This window comes from Phalacrocorax carbo, chromosome 1 (genome assembly GCF_963921805.1).
Source record: "Phalacrocorax carbo chromosome 1, bPhaCar2.1, whole genome shotgun sequence".
In the NCBI taxonomy this organism is placed as follows: domain Eukaryota; kingdom Metazoa; phylum Chordata; class Aves; order Suliformes; family Phalacrocoracidae; genus Phalacrocorax; species Phalacrocorax carbo.
Genome location: NC_087513.1, coordinates 116,239,887 through 116,258,658, shown reverse-complemented (window position 1 = coordinate 116,258,658; position 18,772 = coordinate 116,239,887). Strand labels below are relative to the sequence as shown.

Sequence of the window (18,772 nt, the reverse complement as noted above, 5' to 3'; positions counted from 1 at the left end):
GCCACTGCATGAAAAACTCTTTTCTTAATGGGAAAATGAGTCAGGTCTTCCCTAGGCAGCAAGATTTTAGTGGTTGGGTCACCCTGTCTGTAAAGGCTTGGTCTCCAGGGAGTTGGCATGACAGAGCACTTGAACTTACCTGCCCGAGCAGAACTGCTTATGGAGCAGAGGTATGGAAAACAACCAAGTGAATTAGATTCAGTGAGTGTACCAACGGTTTCTGCGGAAGATAAAGGGCAGCCCCTGGGAGAGAGAGAGAGAGAGGAAAAAAAATAAAACAAAACAAACAAAAACCTTCCTTCAGCAGCTGCAGGAACAAAAACACAGTAGCAACAGGGGGGTGAGTTGGGTCGTAGCTTTTCTGTGCCACATTCTCTGAGCTGAACTCAAGCACCATGAGAGGAAAACTCCACTTGTTGTAAATAACAAACTTTTTACAGAGGACGGGAACTTATTTGCAGCTACACCTTGGCTCCTCTGGGACTCTCCCATGCAGAGTCTGGGAATCCCAGGCTCAGCCAAAGGGAAAAAGCCAGGTGCAATTACCGACTAGCAGGTGCAGAACAGTATTCAAAACAGACCGAAAGCTCATGTTTCAGGTGAGTTGCAAGGTGAGGAAGAAAAGTATTCAGTGTTTCAGCATTGCTCAGAAATGTTAGGCCACTAGCATAATTACTAGAGGTTTTTACAAGTGGTGGGGTTTGTTTTTTGTAAAGGAGCTGGCTGTAGTCTGGTGGAAGGTAAGTTTGGCATGTTTTGTGGCACTGACCTGATATGCTCTCATCAACGTGAGGGCCCCAGATGCGTTGTTACAAACCTCATCTCCTTTTTACCTCTGCATGCTGCAAGCTCTATGTGGAATGATCTAAGACTTGCTACAAGTTTTATGACACCTCACACAGCTGGGCCCTCATTGAAACACATCCCCACCACTACCACAGTTGAAGAACCATCACATTCTTTCCAGAGACATAAAAGTCCTGATTAGAGTGAGCTCTGTGGCTGTTATGCCTGTGTGAAGTCCATGTGTTTTCAATATAAGTACAAGGCTGTGTCTAAATGTATCTAAATTCAGACCAATTCTTTCCAAGATTTCTCAATTAAAATGAAAACAAAATATATTTTGCATTATTTCAGTTTTTGACTGTCTAACAGGAGAAAAATGTGATATTTATAATATCACCATATTTACTAAGAATGAGTACTTTAAGGTTGCAATGCTACAAGCACCAAAGTGGCAGACCCACAAGTAAATGTTCTTCCAGATGTTTCTCATGGAAGAGCTTGTAAATGTTGGCCACTGAGTGGCCAGATTGAAACCAGGGACAGAGGTAAATGTCAAATGATGAGGGGCTGGCAGCATGGGGAGTTTAATAGCTTTGTAGGAGAAAAAAAAAAAACGAAACCCTAAAAACTCACTTATAATGATGATGAAGGAAGCCATTATTATAACAGATATCCAAATACAAGAACAGATTTTATCAGGATTTAAATATTCCTTCCAGTATAAGGTATAAAGGTACAAACTGTTTATCACCTGTGGGATTTTACTTGTCTAAAATTAACCTGTGAGAGGTGCTCTGATTCTAATTTTTGAAGGCACTATCAGGAATTGACCCAATCTCTGATTCATTAAAGTATCCTCAGCTCTCAGTGATTTGATTGGCCTCAATAAGCCAGATTTTCTGTGTGTTGAAATGCTACAAGATCACAGAATGTTTCAGAATTACAGTAATAAAATTTAGGATATGGGACCTCACTTCAAATAAATTAATCTTCTGCACCATTCCAAAACTTCAGACCATGCATACTATCAGAAAAAAAATTATTTTTGCTAAAGAAAAAAAAAAGATTTTTCTGCATTTTAGATATGCTTTTCTTAGCACTGTAGTTATTAAAACTACCTAGAAGCATAGCATTGTGTCATGGACCTGTCATGGACTAACTTGTGCCTTTGAATGCCACCACAGCAAATACAGCCAGGGAACTAAATTCTGACATCCAGAATAAAGCCTGTTGGTGATATTGTCTTATTTCAGGCAGGACGGTAGACCAGATCTTTTATTCAGACTGTATTTCCTGAAGAGCGTTATTCCAATCCTGGTTTTGACGTACCTGAAGCGATCACTTCGCTCTCCATTTGTAGCAACAGCAACATCTAGTGTTTAAAGCCTGCCCTGCAGACCTCGCGCAGCATGCTCTTCCTTACGGCCATGCTTTCTATTTCAATAGCACCGCCCAGCTGAGCTACTCGCACCGCACAAAATAATTACTGAAATTTGGTAGCAGCGCCGCGAGGCCGGCAAGCGTTTTACCTTCTCTTACGGAAAAGGTGGAAGAATGAGGGAGAGAAGAGTTTAACCGTTCAAGCTGGTTCATGAGCAGGCAGGACCCGAGCGAGTTGCTCAAGGTCATGCAGAGAGGCTGGCAAAGTCAGAGCCGCTCGCCCTGTGCTTTCCCTGGAAGGTTGTGTCTTTGCCCCAGGAGATGTTTGGATCTAGTTTATCCGAGGGCAGGACATAGCTCACTGCGTTTCAGAGGGAGTTTCACTGTGTTGGAGGGCAGCAGCAATGTCTGCGAGGAGAGCACAGCTGACATCGTCTCTGCTGAAGAACTTGTGCGGCGCTTGCTCTCCTGGCGCATCTGAATGGAGGGATGAGTGGGGGGGTGTGAGTTACAGGACCCTCCCAGGAACGCGAGAAAGGGTGGTGGGTCACTGCACCCCGTTACAGCCATTGCAGGGCCCCCAAGCAGCCCCTGTCGCCCAGACCGCTCTGGCCTCTCTGCCTGCAAAGCCACCAACACATGCAGGGCCCGCCGAGAGGCCGGGTGTAACGCCGCCTGTGCAGGACAGCCACAGGCGGGGTGAGGCACCCAAGGTCAACCATGGCCCTGGTCACTCCGCTCCCCTCCACACACCCGCACCGCCAGACTCCGCCCGAGGAAAGCCACCTTCAGCACCACAGTGTGAGAAGGGGCAGCGGGGGGAGGGGTGAAGGCGGGCGTCGCACGAGCTCCAGCCCGTGCGGGGCAGGGACGCTGCAGGCACGGCACCCAACCCGCATTTCCTTCCCCCGTGTGCCAAGCGCCAGCTTCGCGCGGGAGGAGCACCGCTGCGCTGCAGCCCGCACCCCTCGGGAGGGCGGGTGTGAGGGGAGGCGGGAGCCACCCTAATGAACTACAGCTCCCAGCGGCGGGAAGGCGCGTCGCCCTGGCGAACTACTGTTCCCGGCGCGCCCCGCGGCAGGAAAGGGCGGTGACGGCGGCGGCTGCTGCGCCTGCGCCGCGCCTCGCCTCGCGTCGCCCTAGGGAGCGGGCTCCGCCGTGACCTCCAGCGGCGGCCGGGAAGATGGCGGCGGTTGCGGGCCTTTCCCTCAAGGTGAAGTCTGCGGGGGGAGCGGCGGCCCTTCGGGGTATTGGGGGGCGGGAAGGAAACGGCATGTCACGCGTGTGCCCTCACCCACCTCTTACGCTCGCTCGGGGTCTCGAAACTTCTTCCCTCCCCTGTCGCCCCCCCCCCCCCCCCCGGACCCTGAGGCGCCAGGCATTCTGCCGACGCCGGCTATTCTGCGCCCCGTAGGTGCGGCAGCTGAGCACGTCGGCGGCGAGGCCGGTCTCCAAGCTGGTCAAGGTGAGGGGAGCGGGGTGGGGGTGCGTGGGGGTGTCACCGGTTGGGCCGCCTGGGCGGGGTTATGTAGCGGTGTCGTTGCCCCGGGGAGGGGTGCGGGGGTGTCACTGCCCCGGGGAGGGGTGCGGGGGTGTCACTGCCCCGGGGAGGGGTGCGGGGGTGTCGTTGCCCCGGGGGGTGTGTAGGGGTGTCGCCGCCGGGGCGGGCAGCCGCCGGCTCCCCGGGTCGGGGCCGCCCGCAGCACCTGCCCACTCTGTCGCCCCCAGCCCCCCATACAGGTGTACGGGCTGGAGGGTCGCTACGCCACCGCCCTGTACTCCGCCGCCACCAAGCAGAAGAAGCTGGACCAGGTAGAGAAGGAGTTGAGCCGAGTGTCGGTAAGGTATTCGCCAGCCCGCGTTCAGCTTGAGCTCGCAAAGGGGGCTGGTGGTGGTGGGGTTCCCCTACGGCTGCTTGTTAGGAGGGAGGTGGGCACAGCTTTCCCACACTGCGGGACGCCCACTCACGGATGGCCTGGTGTGCCTGCTGGCTGCCCTGCGCCCCCAGTGTTAACCCACTTGGAAGCGATAGGTGAGGCAAGAGGAGCATCAGCTCTACAAGAAACATACTGTAAATGAGCTAGACCTGGAGCTACCATTTCACTCCCCATCTCCTTCTGACCCCTTTATTTTTGCTCAGTGAATGACTATGTTGCCTGCTTTGGGTAGTCCAGGTAGCCCTTGTGATGCCTGGAAAACTCCTGGTCTTTATCGTGTTGTTTGCATATCCTCTTAGACTCTTTTGAAGGACCCCAAGCTATCCAGTGTTGTTATGAACCCTCATACCAAGAGTGCAGTTAAACAAAAAGCTGTGAATGATGCATTAGCAAAAGAGAAGATGTCCCCTATTACTGTCAACCTGATGAGTGAGTAACATTTGACTTCTGAAGGACATCCAGGGCTACTTATTTTTACTGGTAGCTAAACAAATCTGCTTCTAGTGGGTGCTTTAAACCTCTTCAAAACATCTACCTCTTGTAGATTTGCTTGCTGAAAACGGTCGGTTGCGTTACACTCCAGACATTGTTTCTGCATTTGGGAAGATCATGAGTGCATACCGAGGAGAAGTGCTGTGCACAGTCACCACTGCACAGGTGAGTTAAGAACCTCTAGATCAAGCCTAACAGGTAGCGGTATAAACGGCAAAGTTCTTTAGCTTAATTTTGCTCTCTGTAGTGTAAGTACTTGCTACCTGAGTAGTGAGGAAATATCTCGCCTCTACCAAGATGAAAGTTTTTCTGCAAATAGATTTTTGATATCCAACAATTATTCATCAAAGATTACACTTGTTCCTCCCATTTCAGTTTAACATGTAACATCTTTCCTTCCTACATGTGAACCCAGTGGCTGATAAAAGTCAGTCTGCTCTGCAGATGCGACTGCCCCTGCTCTTTTTCTGTCATTAGGATTGTACGGATCAGGTCGGAACTAAGACGAGGTATTAGCTAGAGCAAGGCAGATCCCTGACAGGACAGAGAATGCCTGTGGTGCTTGGTGCTGTGCTTCACAGGGAGCCACTACCTAATTCACCACCCGAAGTAATCAGGACAAGCAGCTGACTCTGAAACTGTAGGAAGACTTCTGCAAAAGTAGCAGACAGGCAAGCCTGGCTGGTGCTCAGGAAGGTGAGAGGGAAGGTGATGTCTCCATGAGCTGTAAATGTCAGGCTGGAGGCACAGTGGTTCTGGCACTTCAGTAATTTCTTCATTCATGGATCTGTGCCCAGCTCTGTTCCAGCAGGAGGCTGGTCAGCTAGGTACGTAATGTAAATCTGTAGCCCTTGGGTGGGGCTGCAGTGAACTACCTACCTAGAATGGAGAGAGTGATCCACTTCATGTTGACTGGCTCCCTGTAGGCCATGAGTGCAGATCGGCAGTCTAGTTGGTAGCCTTCAGCGACATGTGGGCACACAAGCGTGGACAAACCTTCCCACAGATTTTCCTAAATATTTCATAGGTACGGTTACTTTCCTGCTGCTTTTTTTCCCCCCCTATGTGCGGTGGTTGTTAATTTCTTTTGGTTCTCAAACTGTTGGCTATTAAATAGGAATGATTTAAATTGCCAGTAATGCAGAACCACTGCTTCTCATTGAAGTCCCGTTTGTTTCTATCTCAGCGGTATCCGAGTGACTCGTAGGGATAGCAAGGACAAATTCACAGTGTCTCTCCCACAGGGGTGCAGGGTTCTTCTGCGGCGATGAAGAGAGGCGGACTTAGCCAGGAGCATTCTGCAAGCCTGCAGCAGGGCTGGGGGCTCACCACCAGTGTCCTCCGTCACTGCCCAGTGCTGCGCATGAAACCGTGCTTCTCAAGCCGACGGTCTTAAGTGTTAGAAGCAGCAAAATTAATCTTTCCTTGTGCAGCCTGAACACCCGCTGCTGCGAGGCAGATCTCAAGGTTTCCATCAAGTGCTTGCTTTGGCAAGTACGGATTCCTGACGCTTGCCACCTGAAGATGTCAGCATGGAACTTTTGCTGGGAATGCGTACACAAATAACACAATGTTTCATGAAATGAGGAGCGCACAAAACGACGGCTGTTTCTGTGCTGTTTTTTTGTTATTCCCGCTCAGGAAGGCTGCTTAATCTGCCTTCCTGGTGGAAGCGTTTGTCTTCAGAAGAATCTGAATAGAAAACTTGGGTTCTTGTTATATTGCTTGAATGATTTCAAGTCCTTCCTTTTCTTTGTCTTCGGCTTGTATTTTTCAGCCCTTGGATGACGCCAGCCTTACTGAGCTGAAAAGTGCTCTGAATGGATTCTTGGCTAAGGGAGAGGTCTTAAAGCTGGAGACCAAGGTCTGGATTTTTTGATTTGTAAATAAATTTCATCAAGTTCATGTTAAGCTGGGATTCTGCCTCTCTGATCTTTAGAAAATAATTTTACTGAATGGAGTTGCTATATTGCATGGTTCTGTGCTTTCTTGTAGATCCGATGATGCTTTAATTACCAAAATCTTAACTTGGGAATACAGTGACTGCAAAGTTATCTTAAAAAAAGGCTCTTTTAAAAGCTTTTTTTTTTTTTTTACTAGTGTAAAAATTGGGTACTAGGCTAACAGGTTCTTGCTAATAGGATTTCTGTTCAATATTTCTTCTTTAGACTGATCCGTCAATCCTTGGTGGCATGATTGTCAATATCGGGGAGAAGTATGTGGACATGTCAACAAAGTCAAAGATCCAGAAACTCACCAAAATCATGAGAGAGACTGTCTAGCAAGCCGTCCTTGTCATTCACTATGAAACCTGTCAGATGGAAACAATAAAATAATTTCTTCTGGAATAGACGTTGTGAAGTATTTTGATTTAGACACAGCACTGAGGGAGAGAGGTGGTGAAGCTGCAGTGAGTTTCACTTAGCCCTCGCTGAACATTTCTTGACACAGCTTGAAAATGTATCTCACCCTGACCGCAGGGGACCGTTGCTCTGGAGGAAGTGGAGAGTAATGCTCTAGGAGCTGTTAAACGGGCCACTGCTGCTGGGGTTCTGGCAGCCTTTTGCTAGGGCTGTTGTCGGGCCGGTGGTGCGATGGCGGCGCGATAGCCCTGCTGCCGCTCGGGCTGTTTCAGCATGTGGAAGGTGCAAACGTTGGAAGCGCAACTGGTAGATTCTCCCGCGAAAGTGACAGTGGCTGTTGAAATGGTGTGTCATCGGCATGTTCCCTCCAGCAATGGCTGTATCAGGCCCAGTTTACTTCCACGTCTGTAGCGCTGGAGAGAGTTTGTATATGCCTTAAACTAAAATTACCCTCTGAAAGCTTGCTAGTTAGAGGGCTAGGGTGTCTCTAACTCAAAACTCTGCACAAAAGTATTTGGGATGGGACGGGTTCACAGCTAAGGAGTGCTATGGCAGTGTTGTGGCTGGCTGCATGTGCTTCCCCGTTAACATCTGGGCACAAATTTATAACTGTTCTCTGTCTTGAAGTGCTGTGCCTCTGTTTTACATTTAGATACTCTTCAACAGGCTTGTGAAGGAGCGTGAAGTGCCCGTTTGTCCCTGTTGGCTTTTGGTCAAGAACTGATGTCTGAGTTAAGTACTCCATACTGGAAGTACGTTTCCCCCCCAAGGCTGCTGGCTGTATGCCCTGCCTGGAGGGGGTTGCAGGAGAGGAAGAGGCTGTGCCTGGCTTCTTGCCAGCCCTCCTGAGGGCAGGGGAGCGGTGGGTGGAATCGGCCAAGGAAGCCCAGAAGCAGAATGAAGGGGTGGTTCTGGAGGTGGTGGGAGCAGCAGGGGGGGCTCATGCTGGGGAAGAGAAGGGAGAGCTTAAGCTTCTGGGGTGGGTGATGAGGGCAGGCAGCGCTTGGGGGTGCCCCCAGGAGGCTAGGCTCAGTCAGAGGCAGGGCAGAGGGGCTGCCAGAGGCCTGCAGCCCTGGGGGAGGGGCAGTGGGGCAGCGAGTGGTGCAAAGGGGCCTCCTGACACCCCACTTTCTGCTCCTGGTGCAGCTCCTGGAACTGTAACGGCAGCCACGCGGCTTTCCAGAGCTCAGCACTGTGCAGGGGAGACGCCGGCCCTGCTCAGCCAGATTCACATGGCCTGGTGTCCTGACAAGTCCCGTCTCACCTATCGCTACAGCGGCTGCGATTTGCAGACCATCACAGCAGGGTGCTTCGGCTACAGCCCCAAACAGCTGTGAAAGACCTCGAGGTGCGGGTGTTAGTGGGTGCCAAGCGAGATAAACAGACCCGCTGCTCAACAGGACACCGAGGGTATTGCCCTCAGGGCAGCTGGGCTCGTTCTGTAATTATTAACAAAAACTAGGGGAGAGACCAGAGTGGGAGTTTCCATATTCTTGGGCAGCCAGGCCGCAGGCGGTCACTGGCAAGCTGCGAGTGTCTGGCCACAGAGCAGGGCCTGCCCCGTGTCGTAAGGCACACAGAGTAATGGCACCTGGCCTAGGAAGCAAGTGCCTGTGGTTGTTTTTTTTGGACGGGTGGTTTTTCAATTATTGTTTTTTGATAATTGCTTTTTTTGCCTTCTTACTACAGATTTGGTCAACTCTCAATTTTCAGATCTGAAAAAAATGCCAACAAGGGGTTACAGAGGTGAAAAGTGCCGTGTGTCAGGCATTAAATGCTGGTAATTCCCCTTGACTTTCGTCAAAAATACTCACCTGAAGATTTATTTAATGTGTCAGACACGGCATCGCTTCTTCAGCGCTTCTCAAGAATGTAACAGTACGCAGGTAAACTTTTAAAAAACCTGGATTTATTCTTGCATAATTTCACTTGCGCAACTACAGTCTCATCTGTGCCGAACAAATCGCACAGCCTAAAACCTTATCAGCAGTTCCCACCTCAGTGACTGCAGCTCGGGAAGCGGCACAATTCCTCAAACAGGTAAACACATTTTAAGGACTTTTGCTTTATTCGGACTGTGTCTGTAAAGAGAATTATTTAACGGAGAGCGGCTGAGGAAACGACACATTCACAGCAACCAAAGTACAGTTGAAATTGTCTTATGAGAAACAGTGGTGTCTGATTTGTTATTATTCATTATACCTATTATGAATGCTTTAAAAAAACCAAAAGAAACCAATTTCACAGTATGAATGTTTTCCTGTAGAACAGTTAGACATGATGTAAATGAATAATACTAATTAATTCAATTTCCTCTGGAAAAAAAAAACCAAAACTTTTTTTCTTATTCGGCCAGAACTTAAGATATACACATAACAGTTACTTTATAAATGCCACTGTAATTTTTAGGATCATGTGAATACTACAGATAGTACAATAATTACTTTTTTAAGGAAAAGAAAAAAAAAAGAAAACTAATTTATACCAATTGTTTGGCAGCAAAAAGTGCACTAAAAAGTAACACCACCACCAGCAGGGAGGAGGATTCCCCAATTCTAAGTATTAACATTGGAAAAAATACTACAGCTGTCTTGGTTTTTTTTTTTTTCCCCCAGCAGGAAGCAGAAAGTGCCCATTACACTGGCTGCAAGGGCTGTCAGAATCAAAATTCCTTTTCAGCAACTTGAGGGCTGGAATAGGGTAATTCTGCACAGGCTGTGAGCAAAGCTGAAGCCTCCCTGGGGAAACCCTGCCCCGCGGCGGGTGGCTTTGCCTTTTCCCCAGGGGAGTGGGGTTGTCTGGCCTCACTGTGGGGGGGGAGCATGCGCCATCTGCGGTGGCTCGTGATGGGCCTTGCCTCGGTGGGATGCAGGAGGGGCAGCGCAGGCCCCTCCACACCAGCAGGACCTTTCAGGTGGTGCTGCCCAGTCACCCCAAAAGCAGCCCATACCGGGGCGAGCGTGGTGGTGCAAACCTCGGAGAGCCTGAAAGACGTGGTGGGACGTGGTGAGAGGGAGTGAGAGCAGAGGCAGCGTGTTGGCCAAACACCCAGACCAGTGCTAGGGTCCTCTGCATCCAACCTTCCCTCTTCCTCCTGGCAAGAAGGGGTCATACCATGGAGCAGCCACCATGGATTTCCCTTCCAATCCATCACCCGATGGACACCCACCCACGGTTTGGTGGGGGGGCATGACACAGAGATCCTGCTGCTCACCAAGTTCTTTTTTAGCTCTGCCCCCTATTTCTTCCCTTTTCCCGCTATGTTCCTGCATCCCAGCCTTCACCTGCGCGCACTGCGGTGGGCAGGAGCTGATGCCTGGGGGGTTTGACGAGGGGGCTCAGACGAAGCACCAGCTCCCTTCGCTTGCGTGACACACTGAGATCCCAGAACTGACTGCTAAATCCAGGGTTAGCGACACTTCTGCAGCTTTACAAGCAGCACAAGGAATTAACCTATGGTCGCTACAGAGCTTTGACAGCTATATCAAGTGACTAGGCTAGTTTAACATATTCTTACTGCAGTTCTTTATTCTTTTACATTAGGTCCTAAATATATTCTCCTATGTACAGAAAAATAATTTCCCAAGGACTGTCCTTATTTTAAAATACTTAAATGAACAAATAAAACTGGGTGCCTATAAATGCTTTTCTGTTAGATTTGCTCAGTATTGGACAATGACAACATAGCTGTGTTTTTATATTATATATACAAATAATCACACATACATATATAAAAGCAGGTATTTAACTATAGATACATTCATATGCACGTAGGCCAAGAGTGTTTGGGCTAACCGCCAGGATACATGTGGAACGTATGTACAGAGCAAACCCCTCAAAGCAAAGGTGATCTAACCCGATTCCCAGCTTTTCTGTGTTTCAAGGGCTTTTGACTGCTAGAGTTGAACAAACTGGACTATCACAGTGGTGAACAGAGCAGTATGAAAATAGACACCACTGTTTTGTAAAAGCCTGGACTTGTCACATCTCAGTCTTGAAAATGTATTTAATAATATTACAAAAACTGCATTATCCACAATGGTTTCCCCCCCCAACCCTACTTGCATGTAACAAAAAGCAATTTATTTTTAAAGGGTAAAAAAATTTTAAAATGAACATTTAAAAAGTTCCCTCATAAAAACTCATGTTGAGAAAATATATCATAATTAAGTGCATCTAGAAAAAAGTTCTGTAATTTATCAGTCATTTGGCTTAGTGTCAGCTCAGCAACATGCTCTGACTTTCAAGGTGCCCAAGTCAACCCTCCGGCTGTGTGCAACCTCTCAGGGCTCTCCAGGCTGGCTTTCTGCCAGCACTGAACTTGGTACGGTACTTGGTATTTCTGAGGCCAGGTCGGCCTAGTATTTTTTTTCATTTACAGTGCTTCTAAATGTGTTGCAAGTTCTAAGTATATAAGTTATGATTTGCCCAGTAAATACAATTCTGTTTAGTTGCTAAAGCCACTTTCAGGAAGAGAAGGAAGAAAACAGATCCAGCTGCAAAGACTATAAACTACTTTGGTATTTTATCTCAATCTTGACTATTTGTTTGGTGCTCTGTTGCAATCTCTCAATCCTTACAGAGCTTAAAACCAGGCTTGTAATGTAGGCTTTACATTGTCGAAGCCTTTTGAATTCCTCCACGCGCCCCCAGCAAAGCATGTAGGCACCCGGCTGGCGTTACTTATGCCTTCACGCTGAATTGGGGCAGGACTTAAAGTGCTGAAGCACTGCATTGAGCCAGCGGCTGGAGGGCTGCAGCAGAGATGTCAGCTGCCAGATGAGCTGTCAGGGAGAAGCCTGGAAAGGAATCCCTAAAACAGCGCTGTTTCACAGAGCTGAGCATCAGCAGGAGGGTTAAAGGGAAGGGAAGAGGGATGCTTTCCAAAGGACTTAATTACAGGACAGAAGCACCAGTTTACTCACAAGATGCACACAGAAGAAAATCCACAATGGTGCAAGGCAGTGAGATGTCTTTTCCAGTCACCCACTGCATTCATTCATGCAAGGCAGCCGGTGTTTGGCTTGCAGGGAACCAACGGGCTTAGTGGGTGGGGAAAAGAATTGCAGCCAGGAGGGGACTTGGGAGATCTCAGATGTGAGCCTCAACCCTACCGGCAATGAACCGGAGGCTGCAGGCTTGCAGTGTGGGCAGGGGCAGCTCCCAGCCTGGCACTGCTGGGAAGGATGGCGTGGACCTCGGAAAGGGGAGAGCTAAACCTGCCCCGGACATAATGACTTCCAGCTACATCTGACCAAGTGCAGAAGAAAATGAGCTCAGGTGGTTTCCCTGAGCGGCATCTCGACTCCTGTCCACAGGGAGAACACACTCTCAAGGCAGATCAGCAAGACCAGGCTGATTCTTACTGCAGTCAGAGCCATGATGGGAAGGTCCCAAATGGGGAGGGATATGGGTGAAAGGCCAGCCACCCTTGCTGGTGTGTAATGGCATTACTGGCAAATGCCTCATGCAGCTACAGCCCAGGGAAACCAGTCCTTTGAGAAACAGAAAACCAGCACATTGATGCTGGTGCAGCTGATTCCCTGTATAGAAAGGGCACGTACCTCTGTGCCTCCTGGATGGTCGTGAGAGCTGCCTGGATGGCACCAGGAAAGCAAAGAGCCTGACAGCAATGTTTATAAGCCCATGAAGTCCTCGTGAAAGCATCTTGAAACAGCACAGTGCCTAAGCACCTCAGAGGAATATCTCAGAAGGTAATTCCTGGAAAGGTGAGTATAAGGGCTGTTAAAAAAAGCTGAAAAGCTCCACTTCTATAAAAAAAGTGCATGCAAACTCCTGCATAAATACAGAGCTGCACTGAATCCACTGTGGTTCTCCCAGTCTGGGGACAAACACATGGTGTGTAATGAATCACTGTTGTTATTATTATTACTATTGTTATGGATGCTTGGGGTCTGGGTTAATTGACGTTCTGCTGTGAATCTGATTTTAAACTAACACACCCCCCCAAAAAAAAATGAAAAAAGACAAAAAGATTCTTTCCTTTCTCTGAGGTATCCTGTCCTGTCTGCAGCCACAACAATGTTGACATTCTGTCCATCCCCAGGTACCCCGATTTTTCAAGTCATGTTAATAATAACTTCTAAAAGCGGCATTGTTCCCTTCCAGTTTCTGACCCATTAACTCAGTTCTACTAAAAGACTCAAAGCCAAGAAAGCACTAGGAAGAAATACCACTCCCCTTGTTAAAATAAATGTACAAGAGAAGAACACAATTCCCTGAATTACAGCTCAGAAAGCAAACCAGTTGTGCAACTCTTTCCATTGCATGTTTTCTCAGTGCTGCAGATTTTGCTCCTTCTCTTAGGGTTTTTTTTTTTACTCCCAGTTCATCCAATGCAAGACCACTGTTTCAATAAAGGCAGTGGATGCATTAAAAAGTCACAGTACTATTTTTAGAAAGGCTTGATTGCCAGCCAAGGAGTTTGACAAATTCCTTCTAAACAAATGGTCGGCTCCCATAAAGTAGAGGCTGCTAAAAGGTAGAAATGAAACCCCATCTTGAGAGCCAGTCCCCATGGCCCAGGTACCGGTTCAATCTCACCACTGCCTCATGTTAAGGATGAATAACAGAGAGACCTTGTACTCCTTCTCTCTACCAGGATTAATTTTACCAAAGCAAATGCTGACAGCCTGTCCCATAACTCCACAATATACAGGTTTACAATCTCCACGTTTTATCTGCATGGATTTGCTCTTTCAATCCAAAACACGATCAGGTATTATCTGGGCTTTGATTTTGTTGTGGTTGTTTTGCGTAACATTAGGAAAAGTTTACACCCATCTCGATGAGGCTGGAAAGGGACCTGTGAGCTAAGGTATGCTGTTTTGCAAAGATATTCAGAGATCAATAACCAGTGTCCGAAAAATAGGGTCTACATAAATACAGGTACTGAATACTGGTAGCGCAGACTAGCAGCGTTTGGCCTAACAGCCAGCTCGTGGCACTCGTAAGAGGATGGCTCGGCCTCCATATGTCGTGGTAATGCCAGCTGGCTTTCTAAATACACGAAGAGACACGTAATTTCCTAGGTGTTGCTGCTGCTGCGTGCCTCCCTCTTCCCCAAACTCTTCCAAACACAGGTGGTATTGAAACAAGCCTACGAGAGCTTGCAGTTTTCTCTATGAAAGTACTAGTAGGGCTACAGCTATTGAGTCTCCTTCTTCAGTAAAAGCCTATAGCTTTTACAGTGTGAAGTCCTGGATGAGCAGGAGGTATATGCAGCTACAGTAGGCAGAAAAGCAGAAACCCATAGCCCACGCAGCCATGGAGTTAATGCAAAGCGACATGCAAGGCTGTGGCATTCCTGATCGGGGAAAACCAGGCAGGAGTCAATGGGTTTCTAAGAACCTTTGGCTAACGCTGGTGAAAGCAGTCATTTGGGAAGCCAGCGGTGCCAATCATGCCTCAAATGCAAATAGCACAGGCCTCGGCGCTACAGAGCACTGAGGGCAAGCAAGTGAGAAAGCAGCGATGTCCCGATGCACAGCCAGCTGGCTCTAAGGGTGTATGTTCTGTCCTGGATGCACAGGGATTAGGACAAGCCTCCTCCTTAGGATCAGACTGATTACAAGGGATTCATTAGGTATCTGAGAGCCAAACCCCAGCCTTTCATCGTCATCATGTTTGCATAACTCCTGTTGACATTAATGGAGTTAAACATTGCTGTGCATCGAGGGTAAGTGGGAAATCACAAGTGATGGTGGTTGGGACGGTGCTCAGTAGCTCTTTTACGGTTCCCCAAAATGGTGCCGTCGTACATGCCCATGACAAGGGTGGCAATCTGAGAGGAGCCCCTGCAGCTACGGGTCCCCCGCTTCCCACACCCCTTGAGCCTCAGGGGAAGGTGCAGCTCCTTGAGGCTCCCTTGAAAAAGCTGGCCAGGATTTCTGCGTTACACCCACGGTCTTTTTTTGTCCTGTTTGTCTATTTAGTTGTTACTGTAATTCATGCTGGTGAAATGACACCATAAAAAAGTGATGCTACTTTTTAAGCGCTGAAATGAATGTTCACCATATTTACAGCTACTGAGTAAAATTAGGACAGCAATAAAAGGTTAGACAATGACATTTAATGTTACTCCATTAATAGATTTTATCACTTTTTTTATCCTACCACAACAATGTGTATTTCATATACATTATATTTAATAAAATGTATTAATATGGAATTAGGAAAGCATGGGTTTAGTACTATTTACATATTTTAATTGAAACAATTTTCTTAACAACATTGAAAAATAGAAACTCAACGTTCTCTTAATTGTGTTTTCAGCCAGTTAGTGGTAAACAAATGCATGCCTAGGAAGTTACACTCCCTCTAAAATGTGGTCAGTTGAAAGTTTCTAACTAAAGTGTGTATCTCTGTTTTGTTTCAAAAAATACATAAGTATGTCTGTAATTTCTGATACAAAATTCTACACTATCTTCAATAAATAAATAATAAAGCGATTCTGAAAAGTATGAAATGTAAACTTTGTCGTCCCTCCAACATACATTTTTTTTTTCCCATTGCTTGAAACATTACAGTGGTCTTGTAGGAAATTATAATACACAGACAATTCCCAGCACAGTTTACACTTATTACCATACTGCATCTACCTATCTGTTATGAATATATCCTAATTTCCTAATGGAAATCGATAAGACTTGTAGTGCTAGAGAACACCGCCTATACAGGAAAGGTGGAAACCAGTACTGAAAGGACATGCAAGGAACACCAAAACCTAACAACAGGCTCCACAAGAACGTTCACATGCTAATGAAACAGGCTGACACCTCCCATTCGGAAATAAAGTCCTTACAAAAATACCAGTGTATGCATGATAGGTCACGAACAAAATGAATCCGAGCAGAACAAAGAGGAATTTTCCTCTTAGGGGCCTATTGTCTCTCGGGCCCAGACTCAGCAAAGCACTTACGCATGTGCTTAAGGGAAACAAGACGTAAGTGCACGCTTAAAGCTGGGCGCTTTGCCAAACAGGGAAAGTTTTCTGGATGTGGGCCTATACGTGCGTATTTGTGGAGTTAAACGGATCTATAAGCCCTGGCATTCCCCCGGATGACAAGGCTTTTACTTTGGGGTTACCCACTCTGCACCACCGCATGCACTCTGTTTCTGGTCGCATCCGGCGCTGCTGCCACCAAAACGGTGACCACCCCGGCTCGCCACAAACACCTTCATCGGCTACAGTACGCTGCTGCCCTGAATTCAGTAACACGATGTTAAACACAGTTAGGCACGGTACAATTTAATAACGGGTCACCACTGATTGCTTTGCAAACTGGGCTCTGCGGGGTACAAATTAGCTTCCTGAGCTACAGCCATGATTTTTTTTTTTTCTTCCCCGCTGCAGGTGACAGATCGTTCATCTGCGGTCACACAGTCAAGCAGCAGTAGTACAGTAGTATCGAAGTGGTATAGCGCAACATTCAGCAGGGCTCTATCTTTAAGCCTCTGTTTACTGTTCGAACACTACAGTCCTATAGAAAACAACAACTTCCAAAAGTACCGAGTGGGCAGACTTTCTGGAGTGCAATTCATCTCTGTGCAGAAGGCCTGTACATAATTTATTTTCAGGGGCAACATAATTCATGAAGTGGTATGTTAATAGAATCTTCTCTGTTTATAGATATAGACTATTTATTTTCTAAGTCTTTTCAGTACCACCATGAAGATCTTCAGAGATCTTCTTCCTGCATAACTGCTCCTTCCATTCACATTACATTTACACGCTACTTTGCTGAGCAACAGGCACAGAATTCCTTAAGGGGGAAAACCCTGCAGAAAGCCTCCAAAACGTACCAACATTGCCTTCTTCATGTAAATTAAAGTGTAGGGTAACTGGAGCGAGCACAGCAACCTATGTGGTTTGCCAGCCTTTCAGGCTGGAGCACAACGAACAACTAGGTTACTTCATAAACCCAGGAAACTAACCTCAAGTTCCACATAGAGGAATCGAGAGAGATCTCCTCACTAAATTGGGATTCGTTTTTCAGTGAGAATTATCAAGGCACAAAGATGCTCCTGTTTGCTTTGATAACCCTCTTACGTGTGAAGGGCAAGCAGTAGTTTCATACCACGCCAATAAGGATTTTGCTTCTGCAGGCACCTATTGCAGTGAACTCAGACCAGAATAATACATCAGTGCCTTTCCTTCTAAGGCTCATCGAACAATTGCAGGTCTAGTCGGACGACTATCTCTCCTGTTGGGACTTCATGCAGAAGGAGACACTTTGTAACTGGTCCCTTTGAACCCTGATCCTTCTTAATGTCTGCCACACGGATCTCTGTTCTGCCCAAAAAGTCTGAAATGCAAAAAGACAGCATGCCCAGAAATGACGCAACTGTTTTACATTGCAATAAAATGCTAATTTGAAGAAGGAACTAAGCTTCCATCTACACGCAACAAAAGGAGAAAACAAGTCTTCAGTTCAACTATATTTTTGCAGTGGAAGGCCAAAGGGTGCCAATCTGCACAGAAGAGGATTTCAGCTAGACCATATTAGACAGCAGCAGCATTAAAAGTAAATGGTCCCACAAGCAGAAAAACCCGCTATGTAACTCACGACTGCCTTGCTTCAGCAGCTTATTTATTTTGTGATATGTTAGAAAAAAAGGCCAAAGGCTGCTGCACAGTTCAAACTGAGTGTGAAGCCCTCTGGAGATGACAGAGCCAAGCACTGCATCACACTAGCAGTGAGGTCAGTGGGCCAACTGGCGTTGGCCACATGAATGACAGTCCTACCCAAATACTTATGATTCCAAAACACACTCTTCAGTGCTCTATATGTTTATCCCAGGTTATGAAATAAGAATGGGTTAGGCATCCTGGGTTCACTTCTGCCACCGTTATTGCATATTACAGGAACTTGAAGACATTTCTCTTTCTCCTGCATTAATCTATCCATTTGCAAACAGCATCCAGAGTCTTTTAAAGATAGCAGAATTGCAAACCAAACTTTACCTGTTATCAAGTTGCACAAGAAAGGAAGCCCCCAAAAAACGAGAGCGCTTGATTCTTTTTGCTCTGATACCAGCATGACTCCACCGGGGAGCAAGGCTGAGTAGGCTCCCAATATGCAAAGGGTTCAATACCGGGGTTGGAACTGGATGGTCTTTCAAGGTCCCTTCCATCCCAAACCATTCTCTGATTCACCTCAGCAGGTATGCACCTCTTTAAAACAGGAGATTTGAAAATACTCTTGGAAGGGCAGCAGCCCCCTACGTACCATCTGGGGAGAACTGGTCCCTCTCGAACACTGTAATGCAGAGCACGTCCTGCTCAAGGTCTTTGATAAAGAACTGGCAGTTGGAGTTCCACTTCGGATTGAGGGTGTCCTGTATCGTCTTGGTAATGTGGCACTGAGAGCCCATCGTCACCTCGCAGTATGGGTTACTCTTTCCTAGGAAGATGGAAACAAAGAGAAAAGAGTAATTTCATTTTTAGGTGTGTGATCTTCCTCCTAAATATCCTTTTATACCCCTACACCCAACAGATGGAGGAAAGACTGTGGCCTCACTGCCATTATAATGAACAGGGACACAGTTCTGCAAGGCGCTGAGCACCTTCTGCTCTTCATTTCAGGACTTTGTGGCTTGTGATCCCTTATGATATGGCTTACGTGGTGGAAACTAAGTTCGTCTGAAACAAATGCTTAATGCAGGACAACTGCATGACTACTACTGACTGCACAAAATCACTTCCGCATATTTTAAGTTAATTAAAACTGCTTCATTAAACAAAACTATGTCTTGGACAGAACCACCTTCAAAGTTAGTCTGACAGATAGG

At 47.1% G+C, this 18,772-nt stretch overlaps 2 protein-coding genes across 6 annotated transcripts in view; one reads left to right on the top strand and one right to left on the bottom strand.

The window, feature by feature from the left end:
* Positions 1 to 3,240: 3,240 nt before the first annotated feature.
* ATP5PO (ATP synthase peripheral stalk subunit OSCP) lies at positions 3,241 to 6,943 on the top strand. Its single transcript, XM_064471233.1, has 7 exons — positions 3,241 to 3,379; positions 3,581 to 3,631; positions 3,895 to 4,005; positions 4,403 to 4,532; positions 4,648 to 4,760; positions 6,373 to 6,459; positions 6,764 to 6,943. Exons 1-7 carry the CDS (start codon positions 3,350 to 3,352, stop codon positions 6,875 to 6,877), a joined length of 636 nt encoding a protein of 211 aa, XP_064327303.1. The 5' UTR covers positions 3,241 to 3,349; the 3' UTR covers positions 6,878 to 6,943.
* Positions 6,944 to 8,853: 1,910 nt separating this feature from the next.
* Positions 8,854 to 18,772, bottom strand: part of ITSN1 (intersectin 1) — a 153,508-nt gene continuing 143,589 nt past the window's right edge. For all 5 annotated transcript variants that reach the window (XM_064471109.1, XM_064471099.1, XM_064471092.1 and 2 more), the window contains 2 exons: positions 18,211 to 18,384; positions 8,854 to 17,286 (listed from right to left, as the gene is read on the bottom strand). In XM_064471109.1, the coding sequence (XP_064327179.1) occupies positions 17,138 to 17,286; positions 18,211 to 18,384 (323 nt within the window). In that variant the 3' untranslated portion in view covers positions 8,854 to 17,137. The remainder of the gene's footprint in view (positions 17,287 to 18,210; positions 18,385 to 18,772) is intronic.

Excerpts from the sequence above, each read along its gene's own strand:
- ATP5PO (XM_064471233.1), top strand. The coding sequence starts at position 3,350 with ATGGCGGCGGTTGCGGGCCTTTCCCTCAAG. Across the intron at positions 3,380-3,580 it reads TTGCGGGCCTTTCCCTCAAG|GTGCGGCAGCTGAGCACGTC; the intron begins GTGAAGTCTGCG and ends TGCGCCCCGTAG. Across the intron at positions 4,761-6,372 it reads GCACAGTCACCACTGCACAG|CCCTTGGATGACGCCAGCCT; the intron begins GTGAGTTAAGAA and ends TGTATTTTTCAG.